Source organism: Anas platyrhynchos, chromosome 15 (genome assembly GCF_047663525.1).
Source record: "Anas platyrhynchos isolate ZD024472 breed Pekin duck chromosome 15, IASCAAS_PekinDuck_T2T, whole genome shotgun sequence".
NCBI lineage: Eukaryota > Metazoa > Chordata > Aves > Anseriformes > Anatidae > Anas > Anas platyrhynchos.
The window spans coordinates 15,869,781-15,895,736 of record NC_092601.1 but is presented as its reverse complement, the minus strand read 5'-3'; the positions used below and the strand labels follow the sequence as shown (position 1 = coordinate 15,895,736).

At 38.5% G+C, this 25,956-nt stretch overlaps 1 protein-coding gene across 4 annotated transcripts in view; it reads right to left on the bottom strand.

Annotated features, from left to right (window-relative positions):
- Positions 1-25,956, bottom strand: part of SDK1 (sidekick cell adhesion molecule 1) — a 393,854-nt gene that overhangs the window by 146,442 nt on the left and 221,456 nt on the right. For all 4 annotated transcript variants that reach the window (XM_038186854.2, XM_072023631.1, XM_038186853.2 and 1 more), the window contains 3 exons: positions 10,559-10,670; positions 9,376-9,566; positions 584-667 (listed from right to left, as the gene is read on the bottom strand). In XM_038186854.2, the coding sequence (XP_038042782.2) occupies positions 584-667; positions 9,376-9,566; positions 10,559-10,670 (387 nt within the window). The remainder of the gene's footprint in view (positions 1-583; positions 668-9,375; positions 9,567-10,558; positions 10,671-25,956) is intronic.

Below are 25,956 nucleotides of genomic sequence, written 5' to 3'. Positions count from 1 at the left end.
AGTCATGCAGTAATTCCGTGACAGAGTCAAACCTTCTCTACTCACAACACTATGACGTCTCCTGTCTTTCTGGAGTGCTAAAATAGGATGTGTATCCATTTCTCTGGAAATAAATCTTAAACAGCAGTTTATCTTGGGTGGAATTCTAAACATCTGAAGGCTTTTATGCAATTAAGACACCTGTCAATTAAAAACTGCCTGTAAGAGTGTTCTGAAGGAAGACTATTAACTACACTTAAAAGTCAGAGCTACTGACAGCAGATATAGAAGTTCCGTAATTTTTTAGAAAAGAGGGCATTTGAATTGTTGAAAATATTGACTGTTTGCATTTCAAATCATGGGTTCTGAAACCATAGTCTTACCTCAGCTAATTTATTGGCTCAATACACTGATGTTTGCTATGAAGCAATTTATGGCAGATTTTCCAAAGGCAAATGCTCCCCCCCCCATCTTGTACCTGGATCTGGCAGAGTTAGCAATAACGCACAGACCTCAAGACATTAAAAGCTGACAAAAGATGCATTCTTCAGAACAGGATATCCATCTACCTGTCATCCGAGGTACAATACTTCTGCACACTCACCCATTGCTTGGCACAAGATGTCCACATCTTTCTCCACTTCAGCCAAAATCACGCTCTCAGGTTCAGCAGTAAAATATGGTGGTTCTTCAAAACAGAAAACAAAGAGAAGTAAACAAAGAAACCCACAGCAAAATGAAAAATAGGTATTGATTAAAGACATTCATATGATGTCTCCATAGACATTGTATTTAATGTGCTGTATTATGAACTGTCTAGCTTGTCTAAGTTTGTCTCTACTTGGAGGCTTTTTTTTTTTTTTGGTAGTAAAAGCATCATAAAAAAGCCAACAAATTTTTGCTTTGCTGAGTATGAATTCAAAAGACTTGAGTCAATGTTCAGTAAGATTTAGCATTTTGCACTGCAAATTAATACTCAGAGCAGGGGCTACTTTTCATTTTATAGGTCTGAATCATGAAACATTTTAATTTTTCATTCAGAAAGGCCCTCCCGAGAGGTTTATAAAGGTTTATATTTACAACTTAGCATTTTATAGGATAGTTTGCTTCAGTATCTAAACTGAATTCAACCTCATGAAGGCATGAAGCATGTCAAATAAAGTGCCATAGTATGTCAGAAAGCCAACATCAGAGGATAAATGCAGTATAATTAAAAAAATTCTTCTCAACTGTTTTATTTCTTGAAAGCAAACAGATTTAATGCTTTAATTGAAGTTATAGTAATAATCATAAAAAGCCACACTTTATCGTTAGGACTAAAGAAAAGATATTAGACGTTTAATTAAACAAAGACAAGATTCCAGAAACTACAGTATTCTGTCATGTTACTTTCTTTTCTATGCAGCATAAAATTGAAGAGCATCATGTCAAAGTCCCACAGGCATTAAGGTTGCAGTAATTATCATGGTAACTAAAAACTGTCATAGTCTGTTCAATGCAATTATCATCCGAATACTGTTTTTAGAAGCATTTTATTTGATTATAACTAGAATTCTATTGTAGCATACACAAACTCAGTGCTAAGTTTTAGAAAACACAGAAAAGATAAAATAAGTAGCTTGTATGAACAAGTTACTTGTATTTTCATTTCAAAGAATTCAAGGATGTCTGAAAAAATGTAGCAAGCCACAAGGTCATCTGAGCTGATCTCTCAAATCTCTTCCCCAACTGTATGTTAAAACTGGATGTGCAGTTTGTATTATTCATAGGATGTTGGTATGTTCATAAATGAAAATAAAGTCATATTATTTTACTCCACAAATATCTGCTGTATCTCCTGCCACCACCTATAGTATAGCAAGTGTTGCCATCATCATCTCACAGAGTGAAACGCCAGCAGGCACACATCACTAAGCACCAGGACTGGACTGCAGAGCCCGCCCCCCTCCAGCACTCCTTCCCGCTAACTACAATAAAATATTTGCTTGAGTGTACAGAACTGGGGCTTCATTTGGGCACCAATGGATATTACCACTCTGTATTAATTCCAAATAAAGTCAATCAATATTAGTCTTCAAAATCCTGCACTGAGGAGAAGGTGAGGTTGCAAAATAGCTTGGAATATTCATTTACCCAGCAAAACCAATAAAACAAGCTACATGATTTATTATATTCTAATAATATACATGTGTTAACATTATTGATCCTCGCTGCCTAAATATAACGCTATTAATAAACATGCATAAGTTGTGATTTATTGCATATGATCTCATGCATTAATCTAAACAACAAATTGAAAAGCTGAACATTTAATTGAAATTCTCTGACGGCACACAGCGCTTGACATGTTTGATCATCAAAGTTGCCAAGTCCTCTACAATACGACTAAGTCCATGTTTAATTATGAATATGCTCTCCCATCTCACTGCCATCCACCAAGCTTTGTCTGAAGTTTCTGCTCTGCTTTGCAGAATTTTAACTTTTCGACTTCTGAGCTTTTAGCTTAGTCTCATTACTTATCTATATGTCTGGACGCACAGATCCATGTCCATCTGTCCATCTTTGTTAAAACAAAATTTGAATCTTTCCTTCTGTGTCAATTTAATTTGATTGAGAGGAGAGACAGAGGGAAAAGGTGGCCAAACCACCATCCAAAGGAGTAAGACAGCACCAAGACACACACACCCTTACCTAGACATTCGCTTCTAACTCTGGGCTTCTACAAAAGTCTCTTCAGCCAGTGAGGTTCAAGCATATTTTCCTCCTTTCAGGGAAGTCACAGAGTATACCTCTTGCACCCTCCCTTTTTATAAGGCACTCTGACCTTAACAGGCCAAGTTTTAACTTGGCAACCTTCGGCTGCCAGCTCTCAAACTTTCTCCTAGATCAGCAACATATTCACACACCAGTGATAAATCTGAAGATTTATCTTCAGCATGGGCCCGCAGTCCACCTGCAAAGCATTTAATGTGACCTCAAAGATGCCATTAGCGCCAAGACCACTTCTTATGAACTCCTGTTGCACAGTTCCTGCAGTTACACTTGGCATATTTATACAGAGTGTTTTCCCAGTGCCTCCCCCAAAACCTTATCCTACAGTCTGTGCTCCTTCCTTTAAATCCCATACAGGCTGTTATGTTACCCTCAAAGAAATTTACTATATTAAGAGATGCTTACGTGAGCTTATCAAGCAATGAATTGCCTGACAAGGAACTTGAAGTCACTGACAACTGTCACTTAGCAAATAGGACTGTGATGTTATAAAAGGAAGATTCACGTTGGCTTTTTTGAAAGCAGCAGAAAGAAGCAGACAAAACAGAAAAAGAGCAGGAGTAGCAGAAAGATGCAATCTAAAGGCCACAGACAGTTCCCAGAGGACTTTCAGGGTGTAGGTATGCCAACAGATATGACTTCCAGTCTTCATCAAGACCAGACCCACTTTTTCCCTTACCCTAAAGCCTGCTGAGCTCAATTCTCACAGCCACTCCAGCAGCTGGAAGCTCTGCTAAATGCTGCAATTGGCATATGAGGGGTAGAGAGGCTGAGGCAACAACTGCATGCAGAGCTCTCAGGTATTATTCTTGTGAGATAAGTGCAGATACAGAAACACTTCCAGAAGCAGTTCCCCAATATACTGATTGGTAACTACCTGCCTCTGCTGCCTGGAATTAAAGACAAGCCTGGATGCCAAGACAAGACCAAACTGTAAGGGAATTCTGAGAGATCTAGAATACCTTGTGGACAATAGTGCTGTTGCATCCCAAGTCTAATAGACATGGAAAATTGGTCTTGGTGATTTAAGGCACGAAAGAATCCCAGCAGTACTGCTGGGGGCATACTCTTAGGGCTATGTGTGAAATGAAGCAGTGATTGCCATGCAAGCTGGGCTACTTTTCCACAAGCTGTGTCCCTCATGTTAGCAATACAAATGCTCAAAAGGTCCTTTGCAAGCTCCAGTATGCTCTCTTACTCTGCAGGGTAGCAAGGGTCTACGGCTTCAACAGAACCCAGGTGTAGATGAAATTAAGGCAAAACAGCTGTAGTTACACGTCATGGACCACTGAGATCTAGGCTCCCCACATTTTAGAAGTGTCTGATACATGATCTGCGCATCAGGTGTGTGCCTAAAGGCCTCTAGGCCCAGCATAAATTGCTAGTGCAAAATTCCTGGGATCTGAATTTGGGTGCTACACACCAGCTGGTGAAAAACTGTCAGAAAGAGGCCATAAAAATGCTGCAGTATTTTTAGGGGTCAGATGGCATTCTGAAGGGGTATTCTGGTTGTCTGTATATATGACTCTATTACATATTTATAAGGCTTGGTTTGAATCACACTGCACAAATCTGAACATTTATTGTTGTAGACAATAATCATGTGATGAAATTTAATGTGTGTGGTGAAATTAGAATGTCTTCCAAACTATATAACATGCCAGACACAAGCCCCCAGACACAGCAGTTTCTAGGAGCGACAGTCATCTGCTGGTACCAGGTCAAACATTTGATTTAAATTATAGAATTACAGTAGTTAGAACAGGGAAGGACCTATTACAAGGAGTTCACCCTGCTGGCACTGCAGCACCCTATGCAATGAGAGGGGGTCACATCTCATATTAGACGATGAAATGGATACTATATTGTTTGGATACTGTTCTGGTGTTTGAGTGATTTTAACTAAAAGGTCAAGAACAAGCAAAGGGGAAAAAGAATATTTGAATATAAATGCATGCTTTTAATAATTGTCGAAGGTTTCAGGTTTTTTTTTGCACTACAGAAATCATTGAAAAGATAGCCGCTTTGCAAAGCCCCTGGGAGCCTGCAAAATTTGATACTGTTCTAACTTCCCCCACGCAGAGTTACATGGTCACTGATTTTAACATTCAAAAGATAGCAGTCAGCATCCATTACATACCCTTCAAGCTGCATTGGAGATGTGTGACCTAATCCTAGATACATACATGAAAGTCAGAAAGAACAGAGAAAGCCCCAGGGGCTCCTCCAAAGCTGAAATTCCTGCATCACTCAAATTCAGGCCTGAATATTTAAGGAGAAAATTGAGCCCTAAACATGGAAGCCTTTCTCTAACATTAGCATAAACTAATTTATTTGGGGAATATCCTATAAAGAAAGTGGAACTGCGAACTTGAGAGCCGCTCGTAGGTTACCAGGTCCCTAACTCCAGACAGCACATCAGACTGCCTGTGCTGGGAGATGAGCCACGTTATATATGCAGGTGTAGCAGATTCCTTGAAGGAGAATTTTTCTCTGCACAAATATCACGTTAAAACAGAAACAGATAAAAAGGTACTCCTTGTTTCTTGCTTTCTGCACTGCATTCTCTCAATCATGGAAAACAATCCTGTTGAAGGAGAGCAACTATTTTAAAAAACAGATACAATTATTACATCTGGGGATCTACGGGGTATGACTAACTCCCCTACTGTTAGCTGCGGTCTGTGCATTGAAAAATCTCGTAACAGCCCAGGAAACACACCTCCTGTCTGCAGAACTGACAGAAAGGGGAATTCCTCATGAAGGTCACAGCCAGAACTGAAGTTCCAAAAAGTCCCCTTTTGGGATAGACTCCATGGGCATTTGGGCCCAACATGCAGGGAGACCTCTGTGGTGCACCACACCAAAAAATTGACAACTCAAGTTTAGACGTGTCCAAAGAGACTTTATATTTTAAGTTTTCCTGAAAACTCTTTTTTTTATGTGCCATACAGGAGCACAACCATTGTGGCCTTTTCTTAAGCACAACGTATGAGCACAAACATCATGGAAAAATTCTTCACTCTGCTTTCAAGACATGGTTTGAAGTGTTTTTAAGTTTCCAAACAAGAACCACAAGAGCTATTGGGTCCAGAGAACTGAGCACAAAGTTTTGAGGTGGCTAGCAGCCAAGGCTGCAAGTTCAGTTCAAATTCACAAACAAGAGCAAGGCACAAAGAAGGCCCTTCTGCATCTCCAGGCTTGCTCCTGGAGAAGTACAGCAAAGGAGGAATACCCCCACGGTTCCTCTCATAGTCCAGCCAGGTGGGCTCTCCATGATAACATTATAACATTTCAGCTGTATTCCTGAATCCCAGAGCCCTGTGAAGCAGCATCCTTCCCATTTGATGAAAACCAGGGTAGCCTTTAAAAAAGAGAGACACCTATTACACTCCCCTGTCGTCCTATTTTCAGAAAGTCATATACCCAGCTGAGATACAAAGTTCTCTCTTGAAAACACCAAGATGAGAATAACACATCTACTAATACAGTTCTTTTGGGCACAAAACTGCTCCAAAAAGAAGGAAAATGCTTAACTGTGATTCCACTTCATTCCAACAGTCCTTTGGATAGGCCAAAAGGGCTTCAACACTCAGTTCTGGGCAATGCTTCATCATACAAAGCCATTCCTTCTCCTTGTTTTCTTCCTCATTTTATTTTGACTTTACTTTCTGACTGCATCTGACTTAAAGAACAGTATAGTTTTCATGTAGTGGAAGGGATTCATTTCTTTTTCTCTTAAGCTCCTAAAATTCATAATTTCCCAAAGAACAATCACTTAAAAAATGATGATTGCAATTTGTCGCTAACAGAACTTGCAGAACCAGAGCAAAAGAATTTAAAATTCGTTCAGTCTCCAAATTGGTTTGCTCATGAGAGGACTCCTTAAATTACTTAATCTTCAAACTGTTAGTGATAAAACAAATGTGCTCTTATCTAATCTGCAACAAATCTTCCCCAAACTGTTACTCTGCCAACTAAGGAACATGCTACCCTTTAAAAATTTATAACAACTGCAGCTAATAAAACCAGAGTTTGGAACCACCTCAGTTTATCTTTGCTGGAACAATATGAAGATGTCAGAAAGCTTTCTGCCACATCCAGAAGAAAATTGCAGTGCAGCACAAGACTACAGGATATTCTTCTTGCTCATGCAGTATTATTCTACTGCATTAGATATTCAGAATTTTTCAAATGCTAGTGTGATTTTAATTTAAAAAACTAAGATGTACTTTCAGAAGTAATACTGTAGGTCACAAATAATAATTTGAACTGAGTGCATGCCTTTGTACTAAGTTCCACTGCCTTTTAATAAAGCTCTTGTCACCATCTGGGTACACACTCAAATTATGTTATTTCCTTTAGTTAGGAAAGTCAAGGACTGATATATTTGTAAAATAAATAACAAAATCCATGATTAACTCAATATCTGTGATAGCTTTGATGCATCTTTTTATTACTACCTCTTTTCCACCTGTTAATAGCAATATTTTTTTCTATCAATCCACAAAAGCTCCTATTACCATACTATTGAGTGTCTCTATTTGATTTACCCAAATCATTTTGAAAACAAACCTCTTCTATTAACACAAATTCATTTTTCTGTTAGTCAAGACCCTTATTTAGTCCATGCTGTATTGTTCTGCAGAGAACAGCTCATTATCAGGTCACTATCAACATGTACACACTGTAAGTATTTTATGCATGCAAATGGACAAGCATACTTGAGTCTCTGTGAGTACTACTCCAACAGACTACAAGGGACACACTACAAAAAATCCTTAGGTTTGATTCTCATCTGTACTTTCTCCTAGAACCCATTCCTTGACTAATTAAACAATGCCTGAATCCATTCAAGAATTCTAAGGCTGAATATAAGTTATGCCATTAACTATTAATCCTATGATTTGGCTTCCTGTTTTGAATTAGATCCATCCTGCAGCTCGAGAAACTTATAAATAAATCTATCAGGCTTTGCTGACACATTGAGTAAACACCTGCAACTGAAGTGTCTTGTTCCATCAGAAGGAAATAAAAGTAATGGGTAACCAATTTGTTTCTGCTTTCTTTCATCTGCTTGTTCTTATCTACAGGCCTTTTCATAACTTCATTCCCTGACAGCCCCCTAAAACTGGATAAGAAATAAATAAAACATCTAAAAATAAGAGAAGAGATAAGCTACTAAATAAAGGCAGCAATGCTATTTTAATATCATGTCCCAATGATCGCTTCTCAGTTTTATTGTAACTGTATTTAAGAATCTTTTACCTTAACTGAGAGGCTGCTTTATGTATTGTATTAGGCTGGATCTGCCACCACAGCAGCAAAATTAAACTAGTTAAAATAAAATCTTATGAATAAAGGAGAGTTTAAACCAAAACCATAAATCAGTGAAATCCGTCTCTGCTCCTTAACGGGTAGGAAAGCTGTGAGGTAATTCTAAGAAAAGAAGTATAAAGAAAAAGACTGGAACCAAACTTCATCCAGTAGGTAATAAATACAATGGAGACACAATGCTACAGATGAACCTGGAGCACAGCTTTGTAGAGAGAAGAGCTGTTTTCTCATTTATCATGAACTACTTTAAATTACTTTAGTAGAATACAGACCATACAGTGGAGTCTTTAAAATTGTATTTCCTGAAGTCTGAAAGAGTGTAAAGAATTGTTGTGATGAATTCTCACTGCAAGGCACTACAGAAATTCATGTGCATGAATTCTGATCACTGAGACCTGTATCATTGCCAAAGCAATACCCTGTCCAGGACATTCGCAGTTGCTACTGGGACTATTATATAAAAGCTAGACTTGACACAATCAGCTCTGGCTTATTGTTCTAAAACATTTCCTTTATCCTAAAAATACCAAGCAAACCTCTGTGCAGTGTCCAGTGAGCTCATTTGTGCTGTAATATCAGAACATGACAGACGTGGTAGCTAGGTTTTCAAACGACAACCCCCCTGCTACAGCAAAATTCCAGCAGGGAGGTGATAGTGGAAAAAGGCCAGCCCCTCCATCAAGAAAGGGCTGAAAAGCACTAATGTCCCTTTAAAACCTTTAAGTCCAAAGCTTCTCTTGGAGTTGGAGGTCAGGCACGTAGCATTCATTTTAATGTTATTTTCTTCTCCCTTTTCTTCCCTCAGTAAAGACGTCTGCCTGCCTGTCTGCTCAGGAATGTCCTTGGCCCCCTGACTGGCACTTGCAACAGACGATGCACAGAAGTGCACCTAAAAGGCTTCTTTCAGAAATACTGGCACTTGACATATTAGAACTAGATGTAAGCAAGCCAGGAGTTAATCAGGGTTTAATGCAGCTAAAAGCCGAGATGGGGAAGCTACACAATAAGGATTTTACTACTGTTTCCCCAACTTCTGATTAAATGTATAGTTTCACAGAGATTCAGAATCAGATCAGTGTTTAAAAGTATCTATTTGATGAATTTATATTCATGGGGAAGAACTGCTGGATTAATTTGGAAGATAACCCCCTTCCACCTCTTTTGTTTTGTTCTCTGAAGAGAGGTTCAAATGTAAGGTCAATGAAATATTAAAATATCAATTTTATTTCCTACTATACCTCAGTCCAGAGCCTATTTTACTAAAAAATGCAGTGCATTGAGAATTACCTATTATAGAAAGGAAGGCATTTGCTCTCGCTGGTTCCTCTGTGCTGTCTCTCAATTTCGCTTCACAGAAGTACATCCCAACATCAGCAGAGGTTGGGTTGGTGATAGTGAGTCGTCTCCCAAAACTGCTAATTCCACTGGTTATTTTTATTCCATTTCTCTTCCAAGTCATGCTTAGTTTCTCAATGGGTCTACCAAGGTTAAACAAAAAAAAAAAAAAAAAAAAAGATAAAACATTTTACAGAATAATCTTTTCTATAGTTACATACAGATTATAAAAACTTCCTTTATGCCCTATTCATCTATTAACTGAATATCTAATATCTAATCTATCTTTATCCCCTATTAGCTATTCAGAAATAAACGTGTATGTAACTTCCACACACTACTCAAGTAGCATTATGCAAGTACACCTAATTGATATGGCAATAGAAGTTAAGTACTAATAATTTGATTTCTCTAAGCAAAAGGAGTAAATACTGTTATGGGAATCAGCTGCATGGGAAGTGCTTTCATTATAACTCAATTAGCAAGAAAATATTAACCATATCAAGAACATCTCTGCCCTCAGAGGATAAAGCAAATCAGTTGGTCTCCTATCATGTGAGGACCTCAACTATTCACTTCCTCCAGAATTCAGTGCTGTGCAAGGCTAACTAGATGGAAACAGCCACATGCACAGAACAAATGCTGTGAACCCTGTTACGGTGCATTATGAACAGTTGAGCAATAATCACTGTAAACTAACAACATCTGTAAGAAATTACTCCATAGGAGAGCCTCCCTAATTTATTTACTTGGAAGCACAGACTGTTAATTTAAACAGTATCACCTTCCGTGTCAGTATGTAATACAGCTGAAATATTATTAAACCTTAACATAATTATTTCCTTAAGATAACGTTTGCTGCTTGAACAACTATACTTCTTTTCTTTACTGTGTACGTAACAGGTAGAAAAGTAACTCACTCTATATCCTTATTTTGCCAAAAAAAATCAATGCTTAATTCAGTAATGTTGGACAAATAAGATTATTCGTAAGGTTACTTTGAAGAGTAAGCGACATGCTGCATGTGGCTTCAGTCATTAAAATAACAAAAAATGAAAAGAACTTCCTATGTCCTTTCCAATAAAGGACAGGCCATTAAAATTAGTTGCTTATAACCCCACTGCTTTTACAGTACCTTGCATTGGCCACACATTCCAGGGTAATTTCACTGCTCCCTGCTACGACGCTAGTATTTTGTGGAGGGATTACAATGACAGGAGCCATGGTGTCAGACAGGTCTATGGCATCTGCATGGGCAGAAAAGAAATATACTTGTGAATACTCTATACATCTGCAAACAGCAAGGACTGAAACATTTCAGGTAAAGGATCTTGTCAAGTGACACAGCTGCAAATTTCACTCTTCAGCCTCAGCACCCCCTTTTAATCTCCTCATTAAAGGGAGATCTTCAGCATGACCATTTTTGATGGCTTTCATTATACTGTACAAACACACTGTTTCAATACACCCAGCTTGGCATCATTCAAAACACACACAGCTCACCAGAACTGCTCCCAGATGGAGTGCAGAGGCCATTCTCAAATAGAAAGCAAATAAATTAAGCATCCTAAAGGTTTTCTATTGTTGAGCACTTTTATTTTTATCAAACACTTGCTGACTTTTATTTTTAAGACCGTTTCATGTTTTGTTTAATCTTAGCACTTCCATACCATTTCAAAAGAGTCTGCCAATACTCATGTTAGTTCTTTAAAAAGATTTTACACACTGGGGAACAAATATAAAATTAACAAAGCAGCATATCACAGCAACTTCAATCCCCTTTTCTTATCAGGAAAGTAAATAACCCAAATCTGCTACTCTTTTGTGAGGCATCATACTGTAAATAATTTAGCTTATGCAACAGTCAGCAGACACTTAAAAAATGGTAAAAAGGCTGCTTGTAAATTTTCTCTGTATACGTTTAGTAAGTGAATTAAAATACCCATGTATTCATAGGTACTTTGCTTCAAGCAACTCATTTGGGAAAGAAAAATTAGCTATTTTTTAGCTTGAATAAGAGAGTAATAAAAATTTCTAAAGACACGGAATCCAATAAGCAAATTATGGAGAAAAGTAATGAAAATAAAACGAAACTGATGCAAACCCAAGCCAATTCATCAAATAGTTTCTGCAAGAGAGGCTAACCCATGCCCATTAACTGTGAAGTAGAATGGGAAACTGGCAAATGCAAGGTGTGAATCCTGATATCCTCTTTTAAGATACAGCCCTAAATAATAGCAAATAGATAGAAAATTCTTTGCTTATCCAATAACTGCATGCCAAAAGCCATTTCACATTCTACTTCCCTTATTAGATAGACAAAATTTTTAGTAATAGGGCTCAAAGTTCACGAGGTCAGCAGATCTCTGAACTGTTGAACGACAAAATTTTTACCTTTTGACACTTTTGTAATGGGTAGCAAATAGTTGACTAAGGGAGATGAAAGCATATAGAACAGTTCTAAAATTTCAGGAATACCATGTGCACACCTGCATAAATTCAAGCATTCAAGGACAGTGCTTAAGGAAGGGGTAAGCACATACTTATTTCTTTCCATATGTATGCTCTGTTGACCTGACATGGCATACATATTACAGCTTGCATAGGATCTCAGAAACCAAGCTTGTTGTAGATTTTAGGTCTGTTTAGCAACATTCCTGGAAACATGACGTTATCAGGTCCCACATCTACTCTCTAAGAAGATTTCCGTGGTGCTCTTAGAAGTACTCATGACAGTAATCTTCCAGATAGCAAATGAAAAAATATAAACCAAGTGCCAATCAGATTAGTAACTTGTTACTGATGAGAAGAAACCTCAGCATTACTGTTCACCGCTATTTCTGCACAAGATGAAGGCTTACAACAGTAAATGCTAAAAGATCAACAAACAAGTTACTAATTTGGCAATGATCACCTCTTATCTCCATCTGGAAAAGAGGAAAACCACTTGTTCAGCTTATCAGCTCCCTTAAGAATGGCTCAACCACACTAAAAACAACCAAAGAACAGAAGCCAGCTTTGTTGTAACCTCTAAGAGTTCGCCACATGGGAAAGGCTCTTTGTGCAGTGAGCAGATAAGCAGGGGAAATAAGAGAACTTTCCTCTGCCTGCAACCAGGAAAACATGAGGTTTCTTTGACTTAATTGCTAACCATAACAATAATCTAAGCAAGGTATGTGCATTTATTCATTATTTTTTGTTTTCTTTTCATACCAACGCTGAAACAAATATATTAAAAGCAGTCTTTTGATAAGGATTTTGAGTGGGTGAACTAATAAAGATGTTACACTGAGAGCTCACCAAAACAGCTATCACTTGGATTCTAAGTAAAATCCTACAAAGGTCAGCTGCAGGTATAATGAGCACGAATATAGAACAACGTTTCCAAGTAATATCTAAACACTACCTAGACAGCATACACATTCCTGTTTCATATTCAAAGGCTGTTTATGTTTCCCTTTGTGGCACAAAGAAACCACCTGCTGTAACTCAGTCCAGCCCAGTCCTGCTAAATAAAACTCAACAAGGACATTCCCACGGCTCCTTGTGCAGCTTGCACCTTTGTTTTGTGGCTGGTCAAAATATCAAAGGAGGAATTTAGTCTTACTTTACAGTAAAAATCTCAATAGGGCTGAAACTTGGAATCTGTGTGTCCACCCCATCCTTTCAGAACCTCACTCCTTGTAAGAAATCCACAGGCTGGATATTAGAGCAGCCAGGCTCCTAATCTAGATAAGGAGTAGCACTGTGATTTGGTTTCCACGATGTGATGCAGCAAATCAGACTTCAGCCTGGCTGTGGAAGGTAGAGAGCTATTTCAAACAATCAGATAATGAAAAACTACCCAGCCTTCTACGTTTCTTATCCTTCCTGTCAATAAGCCACTCCATCCCTCTCCTACTTCCAATGTACAGCACTGACGTGATTTTACTTGACTGGTGCTGCACTAAATTGCAATGCAGAATGTCACTGTTAGTAAACAGGTATTTTCTTTGAGAATCCTTTGTAGAAAACAATTGCTTTTTTTCTTTTCTTCAATACTCCTTTATTTATTTATTTATTTATTTATTTATTTTTACTTCATCAGACTCTTTGTTCTCTGTTTTCTAGGTCCTTGCCTCTGCTGTTTCTGCCTGCCTTTTTATCTCCTCTTCCTCTGCCTCCCTTTACTCAGGCAACTTCTCTGCCTTCATCACTGGTTATTTCCCTTCCCTCAATCCCACGGTCCCCAATAGATAGTTCACATTATTAAAAGGCTGCTCAATTTCTCATGAATCCTTTATTTTAATGATTGAGCTTCAATCTCTCAGTTTCATATCCATTAGTAGGAAATATTTATTAAAGACACTGAAATGTGAGAACAATACAAGGACATAGTTATAATAAGATGAATCTGCTGTCAGGGGACCACCATTCCCACCCAAATTCCATTTTTTTTTCTGAAAGAAAAGATTTTTCCTTTCTATCTGCTTTCTGAGCCCCTTTACTCTGCTAAGAAAGCAGAGCAACATTAGGGAAAGACACTGACCCCAGAATTGCAGCCAAGGGATGCCTAACTGTTAGACATAATGAGTCTGTGGGAACTTGTAGGAAGCTGCAGAGATGAGGAGGAAAGGCACTGAAGATCACTTAAGGGATGTGCTTTTAATCTGATTCTAGTCCTGAAGAAAAGACTGGACAGAAGGAGTGCCACAGGCAAGAGTCCTAATCCAGATACGGAGCTTTCTCCAAGAAAGGGCTCTTTGCTTTATTTCACACTGCATCTATTTCAGCTCCCTCACTCACAGTACTTCCAGTCTTTTGCTTCTAAACTCATCAGACTGCCTGAATTATTACTGCTATCTCTCAGGGCCCAAGAACCAAAATGCTTTTGGGACTGGCCCTAACCAATCTCTGAGGCTCGAGGCATGGAGGAACTTACCTCGGAGCCATTTCAGTGTTCCCACAACCAGCTGCTCATGAAGCAGCTCCTGAAATGCTGCCATTTACAGCCCAAAATATTAATGTAAATTAGCACCAATATTATTTTTCCATATTAAACAACAACAAGAAGAGAGACAAAGGAAAGTGAAAACAGAAAGGGAAGATCTGGGGTCTTCCTGTCCCTCGGAACATAAACTCCCTCAAGACTGTGCAGAACATATGGCAGTTCTGCACCAAGCAGATATATTGAGGGAAGAGAAAAAAGGGCAAACACCTCTTGCACGGTCTATTTCTTTTTATCACCAGTGGCTGCGTATGACTGCACAACTCTGATCCTGGATCACACTGAACTTCCCCTTTTTCCCTTCCATCTGACCAGGAATGAAAGCTGTCCCAGGTGGTCTGAAACATATATATATATATATTTAATACCTGTGTGCTGTAAAATTTTTAATTTCTGTTATTTAAGTATGATAATTATGTAGACTCCCCTATCATCTCAGGAAAGTCATAATCAGCATTTTTATCTCCCTATATACATTAACATATAAGGCTCAAGGAACTTTAAATATTATGATTTACAATTTATAAATATCCCAGACTTTGTCAAAGCCACTTGGGTGCTTAATTTTCCCAACAGAGATGAAATCTCACTCGGGCCATATGACTGAAGATACAAAATGTGCTTTCCCCTTCAAAAATGTATAAACATCAGCTCCTTTCCCAGGTCTTACATTATGGCACACAAAGTTTATCTACATCTGTGTTTGCAGTGCAGAATATTAAGAGCATTACTTCATGGATGCTCAAATTTTTCTCAGAGAGCTACTGTGCCAACCAGCCTTAATAAAAGGTGAGAGAAAGCGTTTATCTCTTGAAAAGAAGTAATAGCTTGAGCTCAGACCTGAGAAAAAATGGCAAGTCTTATTTTTGAGGCTGAGATTAAATTGCTTATAGGTCCCAACCTGTTGATGACACTTAACACAAACGAGGTTATCATGAGCAAGAAGAGAGAGAATTGCCTAAAGAAACACCCTCATTTACATGGCGTGGGGCAGAGCCTGGAGCATGATGTCAACTGCTAGTCATTCCTACTATCGGTCTTAGTTACTACTGCAATTACTTCTCAGTGTCCTCTTGTCAGTGAAGAAGAAATTTCACCGGAATCAGTGTCCAAAAATGGATTTCCTACTTTATGTTAGGAAATTCATCGAAGGGAGAAAATACTTTGCAGAAAAGATCACCAGTATACTAGTACACCCTCCAGCTACTGGAGAAATTAAGTACTTCAGCAGAACTTTAAAAACAATTATAAATTAACCTGGAAGAAAAAAAATAATAAAACTTGCTATAAATTTCCTACAGACTTTCAGACTTGCATTGTATGCATTAGTGCCTTCTCATTTACTATGAGCTTCATTTACAAAATTATGGTTATTTTATTAGAAAAAAAACAGAATAGGAAAAAAGAGTCTAATACAAATAGCAAAAATATTACATATAAGTAGTTCAACATTGTGGCATCACGGATGTACGGTCAGCCTATGTAACATGGAATACGATGAAAAAGGAGAAATGACAGTCGTGGCACCTCAGAGATTGCTCAAGGGGAAAAAGACCCTAAAAATACAAACTATCCAATGGAATAGAATTAACTTTTTCTGTAATGAATTAATTCCTCTTTTCAGTACAAGATGCACAACAGGAATTGGATCCCGATCAATAACAGATTAATTTCCCTTCCCCTTTGCAGTACAAGATGCACAACATGACCTAGAGCCTGATCAACAGACTAGCAAGCGCTGACAACCACCTGTCAGCCCACGAGAGAATCATTACACAAACAATAAAAAAAAGGGTATTACCAATCATAAAACTCTACTTTAAACCACAGTTTATTTGTTCCCTACTTATTCGACTGTCTATTAACAGGTTATGCAATGAAGAAGTGTTAAGATAACAACTGTTACCATTTCATGTTCTCGCTTCTTTTCTAGCAAGGATGGAAGGAATTTTCAAGAAAAGGGAAATGGGTGATGTTGCTGTACACCACTGTGTACAGTACAGGTCTCTGCTTAGATCTCTAGACAAAGAAAAATAACAGATTTTCCTGCCTTGATCACATTTGTTTAGTTTGATAAATAACAGTACTCCAGATGGAGTATTTTGAGACAAAAATATATATGTATAAAATAATTAGCAATCTAATGACATAGAGTTGGTATTTGAAGAGTTATTATGACTTGTCAGTACCCACAGATATCTTAAGAATTCCCATGCAGGTATTATTTCTTATCTTCAAACCCTTGAGAAACTGGACTCTAGACTGAAAATAGTAAATAAGCAACAACATATAAACTTAGTTTTGTGGGTCAAATTTACAGCAAAAGCAGCCTAGTTGTTTGAATCAATCTCAGCAAGTGGATTCTTATATATACAACCTTTGTCTTGATCCAGACATCAGGAATGGTAACATATGAATAAAACACCAGATATGGAAAAGGTTTACAAAACACAGTACTAGCAAAACAAGCGAATGATCTAGGTCACTTATATTTATTGACTCAGTATACTCCTGTCAATGTGACTAAGCTTTGCCCACATCAGATCAAAAATGATTAATTTCCACTGCAAGTAAACAAATAAACAAACAAAAAGTGAATAAAAGAAAACAATAACAACAAAATACAGCAAGTAGATCACAGATTGAATACATGGTGTGTGAGGGGGGATATGGTGAAGAGCAGCTGTTGCCAAAGATTTCATCAGCAACTGTTGAGAAAGCCTTGCCTAAATTCATCTTGGCTGAGTCACCCATGCCATAAAGCAGTCAAGTGTCTGAAACCCTCCACTCCTTGCTTTTTGATCCACCCCTTCTGGGCCCATGTGATGCACCATACATGTTACAACAGGACTACTGATGCATTTAACTTTAAAAACTCAAGTTCCCCAAAGATGATGATAATTAACCTACAAGACATATTTCATACAGTCAAGCTTGCAGTTCTGCAAGCAGTTCAAAATGTGCATAACGTCAGGAACTTGCTGGTCGGTTTGAAGAGAAAGAAAACACATTCCTAAGTTAAGCAGACACATCATCTTACAGAAACAGACTTCTAAAAGAGAAAACAGAAAAGTACATTATGCAAAACTTTGGCAAGGAGATGTTTTATGCATACAAGCTTCCTGCTAGCTGTGTGGGGGGCAGAGGGCTAGAAAGCCTTGCTCCCTCGCTGATGTCCCACCCCGTGATCCCATTGCTGAGCACACCGAGCACTTCTAACTTCGCTTTCTTGGATGGAAGGTTTCCTACAACCCTGTTCAATCTGTTAGAAACACTCCTAATTTCCAGCTTAAACATATTCATGACCAATGTACCCCATTTGTTCCTCTGCCAAAGCTGTCCTTTGGCTCAAATCTCTCTTTTTTCCCTCTGTGATTTTTATGTCCTAAAGTATTTATAGGCAACAATCATACTCCTTCACAGTCTTAGTTTTACTTAGCTAAACAAGCCAAACTCTTCTTGCCTGACAAGTCTTAAAGGATTCATTGAAATACATACAAACAAAAGAATAGACGCAAGGGTAAAAAGAACAGCTAGCATCACACTATAAATGTTTCCAAATGTTTAAACAAATAACAGCCACGTTTGTAACAGCTTTTTTTCCCCCTTTGTAAAGACTTCACACAGACTGCAAGAGCTGTTAGCTTTAGCCCTAGGGAAAGATTAATGGAGAACTCAACTCTATCCACAAGATGACTTATACCCTTTTGTGTGTAGATACTCCAGCAAAGAAGAGCTTTCTATATTTTATTAGATAAAACAGGCTAAAATACAGGTTGAAAAGCTTCTAAAATCTTGTAGAGGGTTTTTAGGATTTATCCCTGGGCATAACGAGAGACGGGGGCCTGACTACAGCTGACGTGCAGCCAGCCAGCACTGCTGCCGACCACAGCCGCTGCTGCTGAAGGAACAGTGCCGAGCCCAGGCACAGGCAGCCCAGCCTGATGGTTGCACGGTGCCAGACTCTCCAGGTTGTCTCACACCAGTTCTGTTCCACAGACTAGGACAGGGATGGTACATGTAGCTTTCTTCTTGATTTTGCCCTTTTTCTACAGGCCGTTAGTGCAGCAACTGCTATCGGCGGGCAAGCCCTCTGCAAGAGACCCATTCCTCCCTCTTTTCTGCTACCTGAGGGCTACAAACCCATTTTATATTTTAGGTCTACTTTGGAAATAAATTTTCAGTGTTGTCCCATGTAGTTTTAAGGAAATTAAGGCACTGCTTAGTAACACAGCTCCCTGTGATGACTCAGCAGCTCGCTTCAAAAGCAGACCAAATTTCTGCTCCGACACTCTGAAATCCACTTCTCACAACTCCTCGTGCACAAAAAGCAATTTGGAAGTTCAGTCTCTGTCACTGACCTGACCTTCCCCCATGCACAGTGAGGGTTTTTTTTCTGCCAAGAAACTTATCATCCAGTACATCATTAGAGCTTTCAACATTAAAAAATATAGAGCCTCAAGCTATTCTAGCTAAAGAACACTCAGGTGGCTTTTCAATTCACCAGATAGCTTTAATACCGGCTATATAAGTGGATAGTGTGTAATCTTATTCAACAGCAGTTAAAAGGGAAAAGAAAAAAAAAAATGCATGGTCTAGCAGTGGAATCTATTAGCCTCAGAGTCATCTCCAAAGCGATGCAAGGAGCCACAGGTAGAGCAGAGCAGAGCAGAGGAGCCCACCGCAGCGAGCCGGCGAGCGCTGCCCCTGCAGGCAACACCCAGAACCTTTTCAGCATCATCATCGGGAACATGCTTATGTTTAAAAAGATTTTAAAATAACTCATCAGTGGAAATGATTTTAAGAGGTTGTATACTTTTACGACACACTTTAGCGCATCATAAGAGAAGCATCATTTTAAATGCAAACAGGCATGCGCTTTGGGGGGGGGGGAGACAGGTTTGAGACAGCGATGCTTTGCTGCCCCTGTATTTCTGCAGCAGACAGCAAGAGTCACGTCCTGCTGAGGACAGAGAGGAACTTCTGACATCTTACAGCCCTGCTGCTTCACATACCTCAATATTTACCACTTGCTTACTTAAGGAATGTAAATTAAGTTAATAAACCACCCATTAGTAATTGGCTGTTAAATAAACTAGAACTGTCAGTTAATCAAACAGTCCAGAAATGCAAAATTCACTGCAAAGATAAAAGCTGAGAGAAGAAATGAGGGAGGAAAGCTGAACTGGGACATGGCGGTGTTACACAAACCAGAGAACTGCTGGCGTTTTAGATGCTGCAGTTCTCACCAGCAGCTTGTGGTTTACTGTCAAGCAGCAGGAAAGAAAGAGAAATGGAAGACAATAAAATGCTGCCACACTATATTTTCAAACACATATTAAAAAGAAAAAGCCACATGTGAAGATAATTTCTTAACTCCTTGGCTTGGCAAAAGACAAACCAAAGTCACACAAATGATGGTCCATTTGCTTCTTCTCATACTCGCAACAAGTTTGAACACTTCTACTTAGAAAGGAAATTGTGGATTAAAAAAAAAAAAAAAAAAAGGAGAGAGAGAGAGAAAAAAAGACAAAATAAAAAATAAAAAGATAAAAATGACAGTTCTTATCTGTCCTTCACCAGACTTTAAAAAGAAGGATAAAGACAAGAATCCCCAGTGACTCTGGGGCAAAATTACTTAGGAAATGCCCCTCAGAATTTATTTTATGACAACAGTAAGTACATTTTTACTGGGAAGACGTAAGACTGGATGTGCTTGTAGAGCACTACAAGTATGTACAATCCATCATATGTGAATTTCTAAGATGTATTTATTTGTAGCACCCTTTTAAGTGAACCTGATGTTGTGAAGAAGTACGATGGAAGCAGACACTTGCATATATGTATACTGACAATCTGACAAGTGGTACTAATAAAGCTAAATTTAATACTAAATTTCAATTTAGTTTCAGAATTTGGGTTTTCCTAGTATCAACTTAGATTCAGGAGAACGCTACTAGATACCTGGAAAATTCATGAAAATAATAAATATTACTGAATTTTAGAGATTTCCTTATACTTGGATGTCTACTGTATCTGGCTGCTTAATTAAAAATCTGGGCTCTTCCCAGATGATGAAAGAATTTAAATCTGTCCTCACTGAAAATAAGCAAAAGACAAATCTGAAAGTGTTCCATGGTTGATTTCTCCTTCACAATGAAAGGAAGGGCTTCTGCGTCAGAAACAGTTGGTGCCAGTAAATTTGTACAGGCCACCAAATTGGCTGTCATTATGTAAAAAGCGTATACAAGAGTACTTATATAGATCTGAGCAAGACAGCTTAAATCCATGCAAATACATTTTTGCAGTTACTGGATAAGCAAGGTGTTGATGAAAGCTTTCTCCAGCAAATCCCCTCTAAGAACAGGGATTAAAATTTACTACATTTGAACTTCAAAAAATAAAAATCGCCCAAATTTCAAAAACTGTCCTCAGATCCCATATGCTACGGACATGGAACAATTTGTGAAGGCTTAAGAGAGCACTTCTACAGATATTTATAATGTTGAACTATATAGGCACTTTTGTTCTTTGTTGCTGAAACTCCTATTCAAGCCGAGATGCACTCGCTGAGCAGTATTTTAAGCTCAAGGTCAACTCTTGCCGCATTCTATTTATATATTTATATGTGAAACATGTTTTGGGATCCAGATTGCTACCTTGCTCCCAAAGGTCTGCTGTTTCAAAGTCTTCACATAAAGAGAGCAGATCTGAAAAACAAGAAGATACCCCACAGCCTTCTTCCAACAGCTAACTCAACCAAACATATGGAATGACTTGTCAAAATAATATTTTGAGAAATAGGTTATCAGGGGCCTCGGGTCCATTCCATATGGTCTGAAGTTCTCCACGCCCCCTGACCACATCATGCTACTTTGTCCTTTTCTTCTATAAAGGGATACAATCCTTAATAGAAGTAGTGTTGTTCAGGTCACAGGGATTCAGAAGCAAATAAAATTTCATTTATATGTTTAGAATACTGTAAAATGTAAAAGCAGGGCAAAATCACTCAGAGCTCAGAATCCAAAGAAATAATATTGTACCAAAAGAAAGAATTTTTCTTCCTCTTTAAAGCACAGATGTTCTTCTAAATAAAGTGGAGGCTTTCCCTTTGCAGCCTTTGTGATTATCAATCTTTGGTTATTTTATAATATAAGGTTGCCTAAGACCTCAGCAGGGAGAAAAATACACATCGCTTTATTTCCTCTGTAGCAAGAACAAAACAACTGTGAAAGCAAAGAATGTTCCAAAAGAGCAAATAATAACCCAGCTGAAGAAAGTCTACAAACTTATTCATTCAAAAATAATTCCACAGATGGATAAGCATTTAATTTTCTGAAGTGAGAATAAAACAGCATCTCTCTTCTCAGGAAGATGGAATAAGTTTTTGTCTGCCTATTTATACACAGTACATAAATGCATGCCCAGAGAATGCTGCAAGTACTGTAAAAAGAAATCTAGGGGGAAGTTATTACTCAGGGCTCTTTGTTAGTATTTCTGCAGTACGGGTAGTGTCAGCATTGTTATAAATAAATTGTTAGTCGTACCTTGGCCAGTACAAATGCTGCTTGCATTAATGTACTTATGATTTCCTTTCTGCTGCTCCCAGATAAGAGGGGAGTTTAAGAGCATGATGTCTTTTCGATCTTGCATTGACTTCTTACCCTCTCAGAAAAGGGCTAGGTCATTGTTTTCAGCTGTATGGACAGTAAACACCCTTTTCTACAGATGACAAGGACTCATTGCTTCAATAGTGAAAAACAGAAGCTTATTTCTGCAGGGTGTTCCTGTCTCCCAGCTCACCCAAAACTTTGTATTACATGCTGCTGATTATTTCAAATTTCTATTATCATAATATGACACTAGGATGTCACAACAGAATTACAGTTAATAAGAAAATTAGGGAGAAGAAATGAGAGATAAAATGAGAAAATGATATACTTCCTTCCTTGTCTAAGATGTAAATTTAGTTCTTTTTGAGATACAATTGACATCTATCTTGTTTTATGTTGTAAAAAGAAATAAATTCACCCCTACATTTGCAAATGTGCAGCCAGTTTCAAAAATGTCCTTAGGTTACCAGTTTGAAATTAATTGGCAATATGCGATTAGGCAGAACACAGCGACATTGTTTAGTCTTAAGCAACCCATTTATTTGATCTGCCCTGGAAACAACAGTAACAATATGATTTTACTATCTGGATGGTAACGGGCTGTGCTGTTAGTGCAGAACTGTCGAACACGAGAGCAAGTGAAACAATAAGAAAATGTTTTGGGGTGCACTTTGCAACAAAACATTGTCTCTTCCTGTCTCTCAGATACATAAAATCTCCTAAAACTTCTTTTACATATATAGGGTGAAGAACGAATCACTCTGCTTAGACATGCACGAAACGCTTTTAAATACAGATTAATATTAAAAAATATAAAATATATTATAACAGCAGAAGCAAAGATGGGAAGAGCTAGCTGTATGCTAGTACCTGGCAACCTGAATTTTCTGTAAGGGATGCCCATTAGCCTACAAACCTGAGCAAGTTTTGCCTTGTTTTGCTCTGGGACTTCTGTCCAGTTTGGGAGTTTTGGTATTCTGTAAACTCAGTGCATCCACACCAATCTTCAATGAAATAAAATACTACATGAATAAATCCCACATGGTATAAAAAAGCAACTGATGGCCACTCTACACAGCTACTGAAAACAGTGAGTGCAACCTAATTGACCTATCTTCTCTCCCTTTATTTCTTTCAAAAGTAATTACAAAGAAGAGACTTAGGTGTGCGAGACCATTTAGCTATTCAGGAGACAAAGAATTTTAAAACATAGACCAAACTTAAGACAACAAAATGTATTGCATGTGGAACCACAAAATCTCTGAAAAAAAAAATCAAAATACAAGCAGCTTTTAGAAATAAACTAAATCTCCCCCTCCTGCTGCTTCCAAAGCCTTAACCAGAAACAAAACAAACAAACCCCACCCCCCACACCTGAAGGGATATATAAAAATAAAAGTACAACTGAAGAATTTTTGACATTTCTCTATCACTCTCAAAAATAGTAATAATCCTGAACTATTGAAGTTGCTGAAAGAAAATAAAAATCAATGCATTTTCACTTAGTGCTTTTGAAAAGGATTACTTGGTATTTCAGCAAAATGCTTTAATGCAGCTTTGTAACAGAGCCCACCATAACTTACAAATAAAGCTCTTCACACTCCGACATTTCACTGCGTGTTGCTGCACGCCAGCGCTCGATACCCGGAGGGGTGCGTGGGCAAGGCCCAGCAGGCAGAGACACGAGGAACCCACAGCACCTCAGCTGCTGTGCTTGGGTTAAGCACAGGCACGGTGACACGCTGCTGGGAGAAAGCAGTTACTGGTACCAGTGTCACATCCAGCCTCTGTAATCTACTGGTACCAGTACCATGTCTGGGCTACATAACCTACAGTGTTCCGGGGCCCCACAAACAACTGCTCCATAACACAGGGACTTTAGACAAGGATTTTATACATGTAATAAAGCAGCGTATTTCAAACAACCTGGAAATTGCCTTGGGCTGGTGTTTTCCTTGCTTACCCCTTAGCCTCAATTCAGCAAGCAACAGTGCACAAATGGAAGATGGTGTGTTTTCTTTGTTTTTCTTTTCAGCTTTTAATGTAAATAGAACAATTTACAAGCCTTAACTTTAGTGTGCACCCAAATGTTTGGAAGTGTTAGCTTTCAAGCCAACTGCATTTCGGATTTTTTGCCTGGTCATAACTTTTAGGCTTATAACCATGATCAGACTTAAAACAACCAAATAGCTGACAGACATTAAGAAGCTCCTGTAAATCATTGTGAACTATGCAAAACAACTTTTGAAAGGGGTAAGTGGTTGATCTTTCCCTTAATACAGGCAGGGTGGATATAAAATTGTATATTTTACAATGAACCACAGGTATTGCCCCAAACAATTAATATTGACAACCAATGCAAAAGACATGAAAAAAAAATAGGCTCTTGCAAACAAATCTATTTTTCTTAGCTCAAATGGGAGACCCAGAATCACCAAAAAATGCTTTAAAACAAATGGTTTAAAATGCCATTTTTTTCCCCATTGTTTCTGATTCCTCTCTATGCATACAAATACAGAAAATATAAAACCCAGCAAAGAGGGAAAGTGGAACATTTAAAAAAGCTGATTTAATTCTGCACTAAACCTTCATTCCTACCATTAAAAAGTACAATTTATTACCACTGGAAAGCATAAGAAGTAGAAAGTGCTCTTGAAAAATAATAACTACTTCTACCAGCACACCAGAGACCTCTACAGAAGATGTAGGAACCATTATCTCTATTTTACATGTGGTGAAAATGAGGCAAGGACAAACATTACTGAAACGAGGCTACAGCAGGTAGAAGCCTGACTTGTTCATTATAACCTTTCCAACATTTTAGGATATACTCAAATATATGATGGAGAACTTTTTTTCTTTCTACTCTCCAACTGGAAGAAGATGCTATACAATATCCATGGGGATCTTGCAGGCTCTGAAGCCATCTTTGACATCTCATATTCCCTTTGCAGCTCTGTTCTTGGTTGAAAGATTTGTTAATGGGATATGGCAATCAAAATTAAATTCTATTGCAAATTTTCAGACAACAGTGACTGGGCAGTTATTCACAGCATCTCTGGTCAACAGCTGACAGGATGCAGAAAAAAAGACAGAGTATTCTCCCAGGTTTTATCATTGGCAATGCCACTACAAGAATAAAACAGGCAATTTGCATTTCTCAGCATTATTGTTTCAAGCTGCCTGCAGACTCTGGCACATGTCATCACACCAATTTAAATGAGCTTCTGCTATTGGATCAAGCATTACAAATGAACGTCTAAACCCTTGCTCATAACGTATGTTAAGGCCACTCAAACAGCAGGTTACAGTCTAGAATTAAAAATCTGCTTTCCTGCTCCTCAGTCTCTACACTAATTTTCTGCCATGTCTTTCTTGTGTACTTGTTTTGAAGGGATCAAATGTATATATTCAACATACTTCAAAATAAAAGGCCAAAATGAAGAAGTGTGAAACACTGCAGAAGATGAATGTGGCGGGTGTGCAGTTCTGCCGACAGCAAGGACTTGACTTCATGGCCTACCCTGCCCTGAAACTGAGCTGGTAACGGTGCCTGGGGCAGGAGGACTGCTGTTCTCTTCTCGGGCATCTGAGCCGAGTCCTTCCAAGATGCAAACTAGCGGCTCTTTCCCTTCCCAGTTTTCCTTCAAACAAAGCAGCAGTCAGCATCAAACACTCAAAGATAACTCCTGGCTGCTAGTTACTTCCACAGAGCAGCTGGAGGAGCCTCAACCCCTGACATGAACATGGGCCAGCGCTGCCAAAAGGCCAAATTGAGGCCTGGAGCACACCAGCAGGCTCGGCAGCTTCCTTCTGGCTGTTGCTGCCTGTGGTAGAGGTCAGCTCAGATACGGTACAGCTGCGTAACCTTGGATCAAAGTGCTGGAAAAACAGCTCAGCTGAGAGAGCAGCAGCAGGGCGAGATGTGAGAAG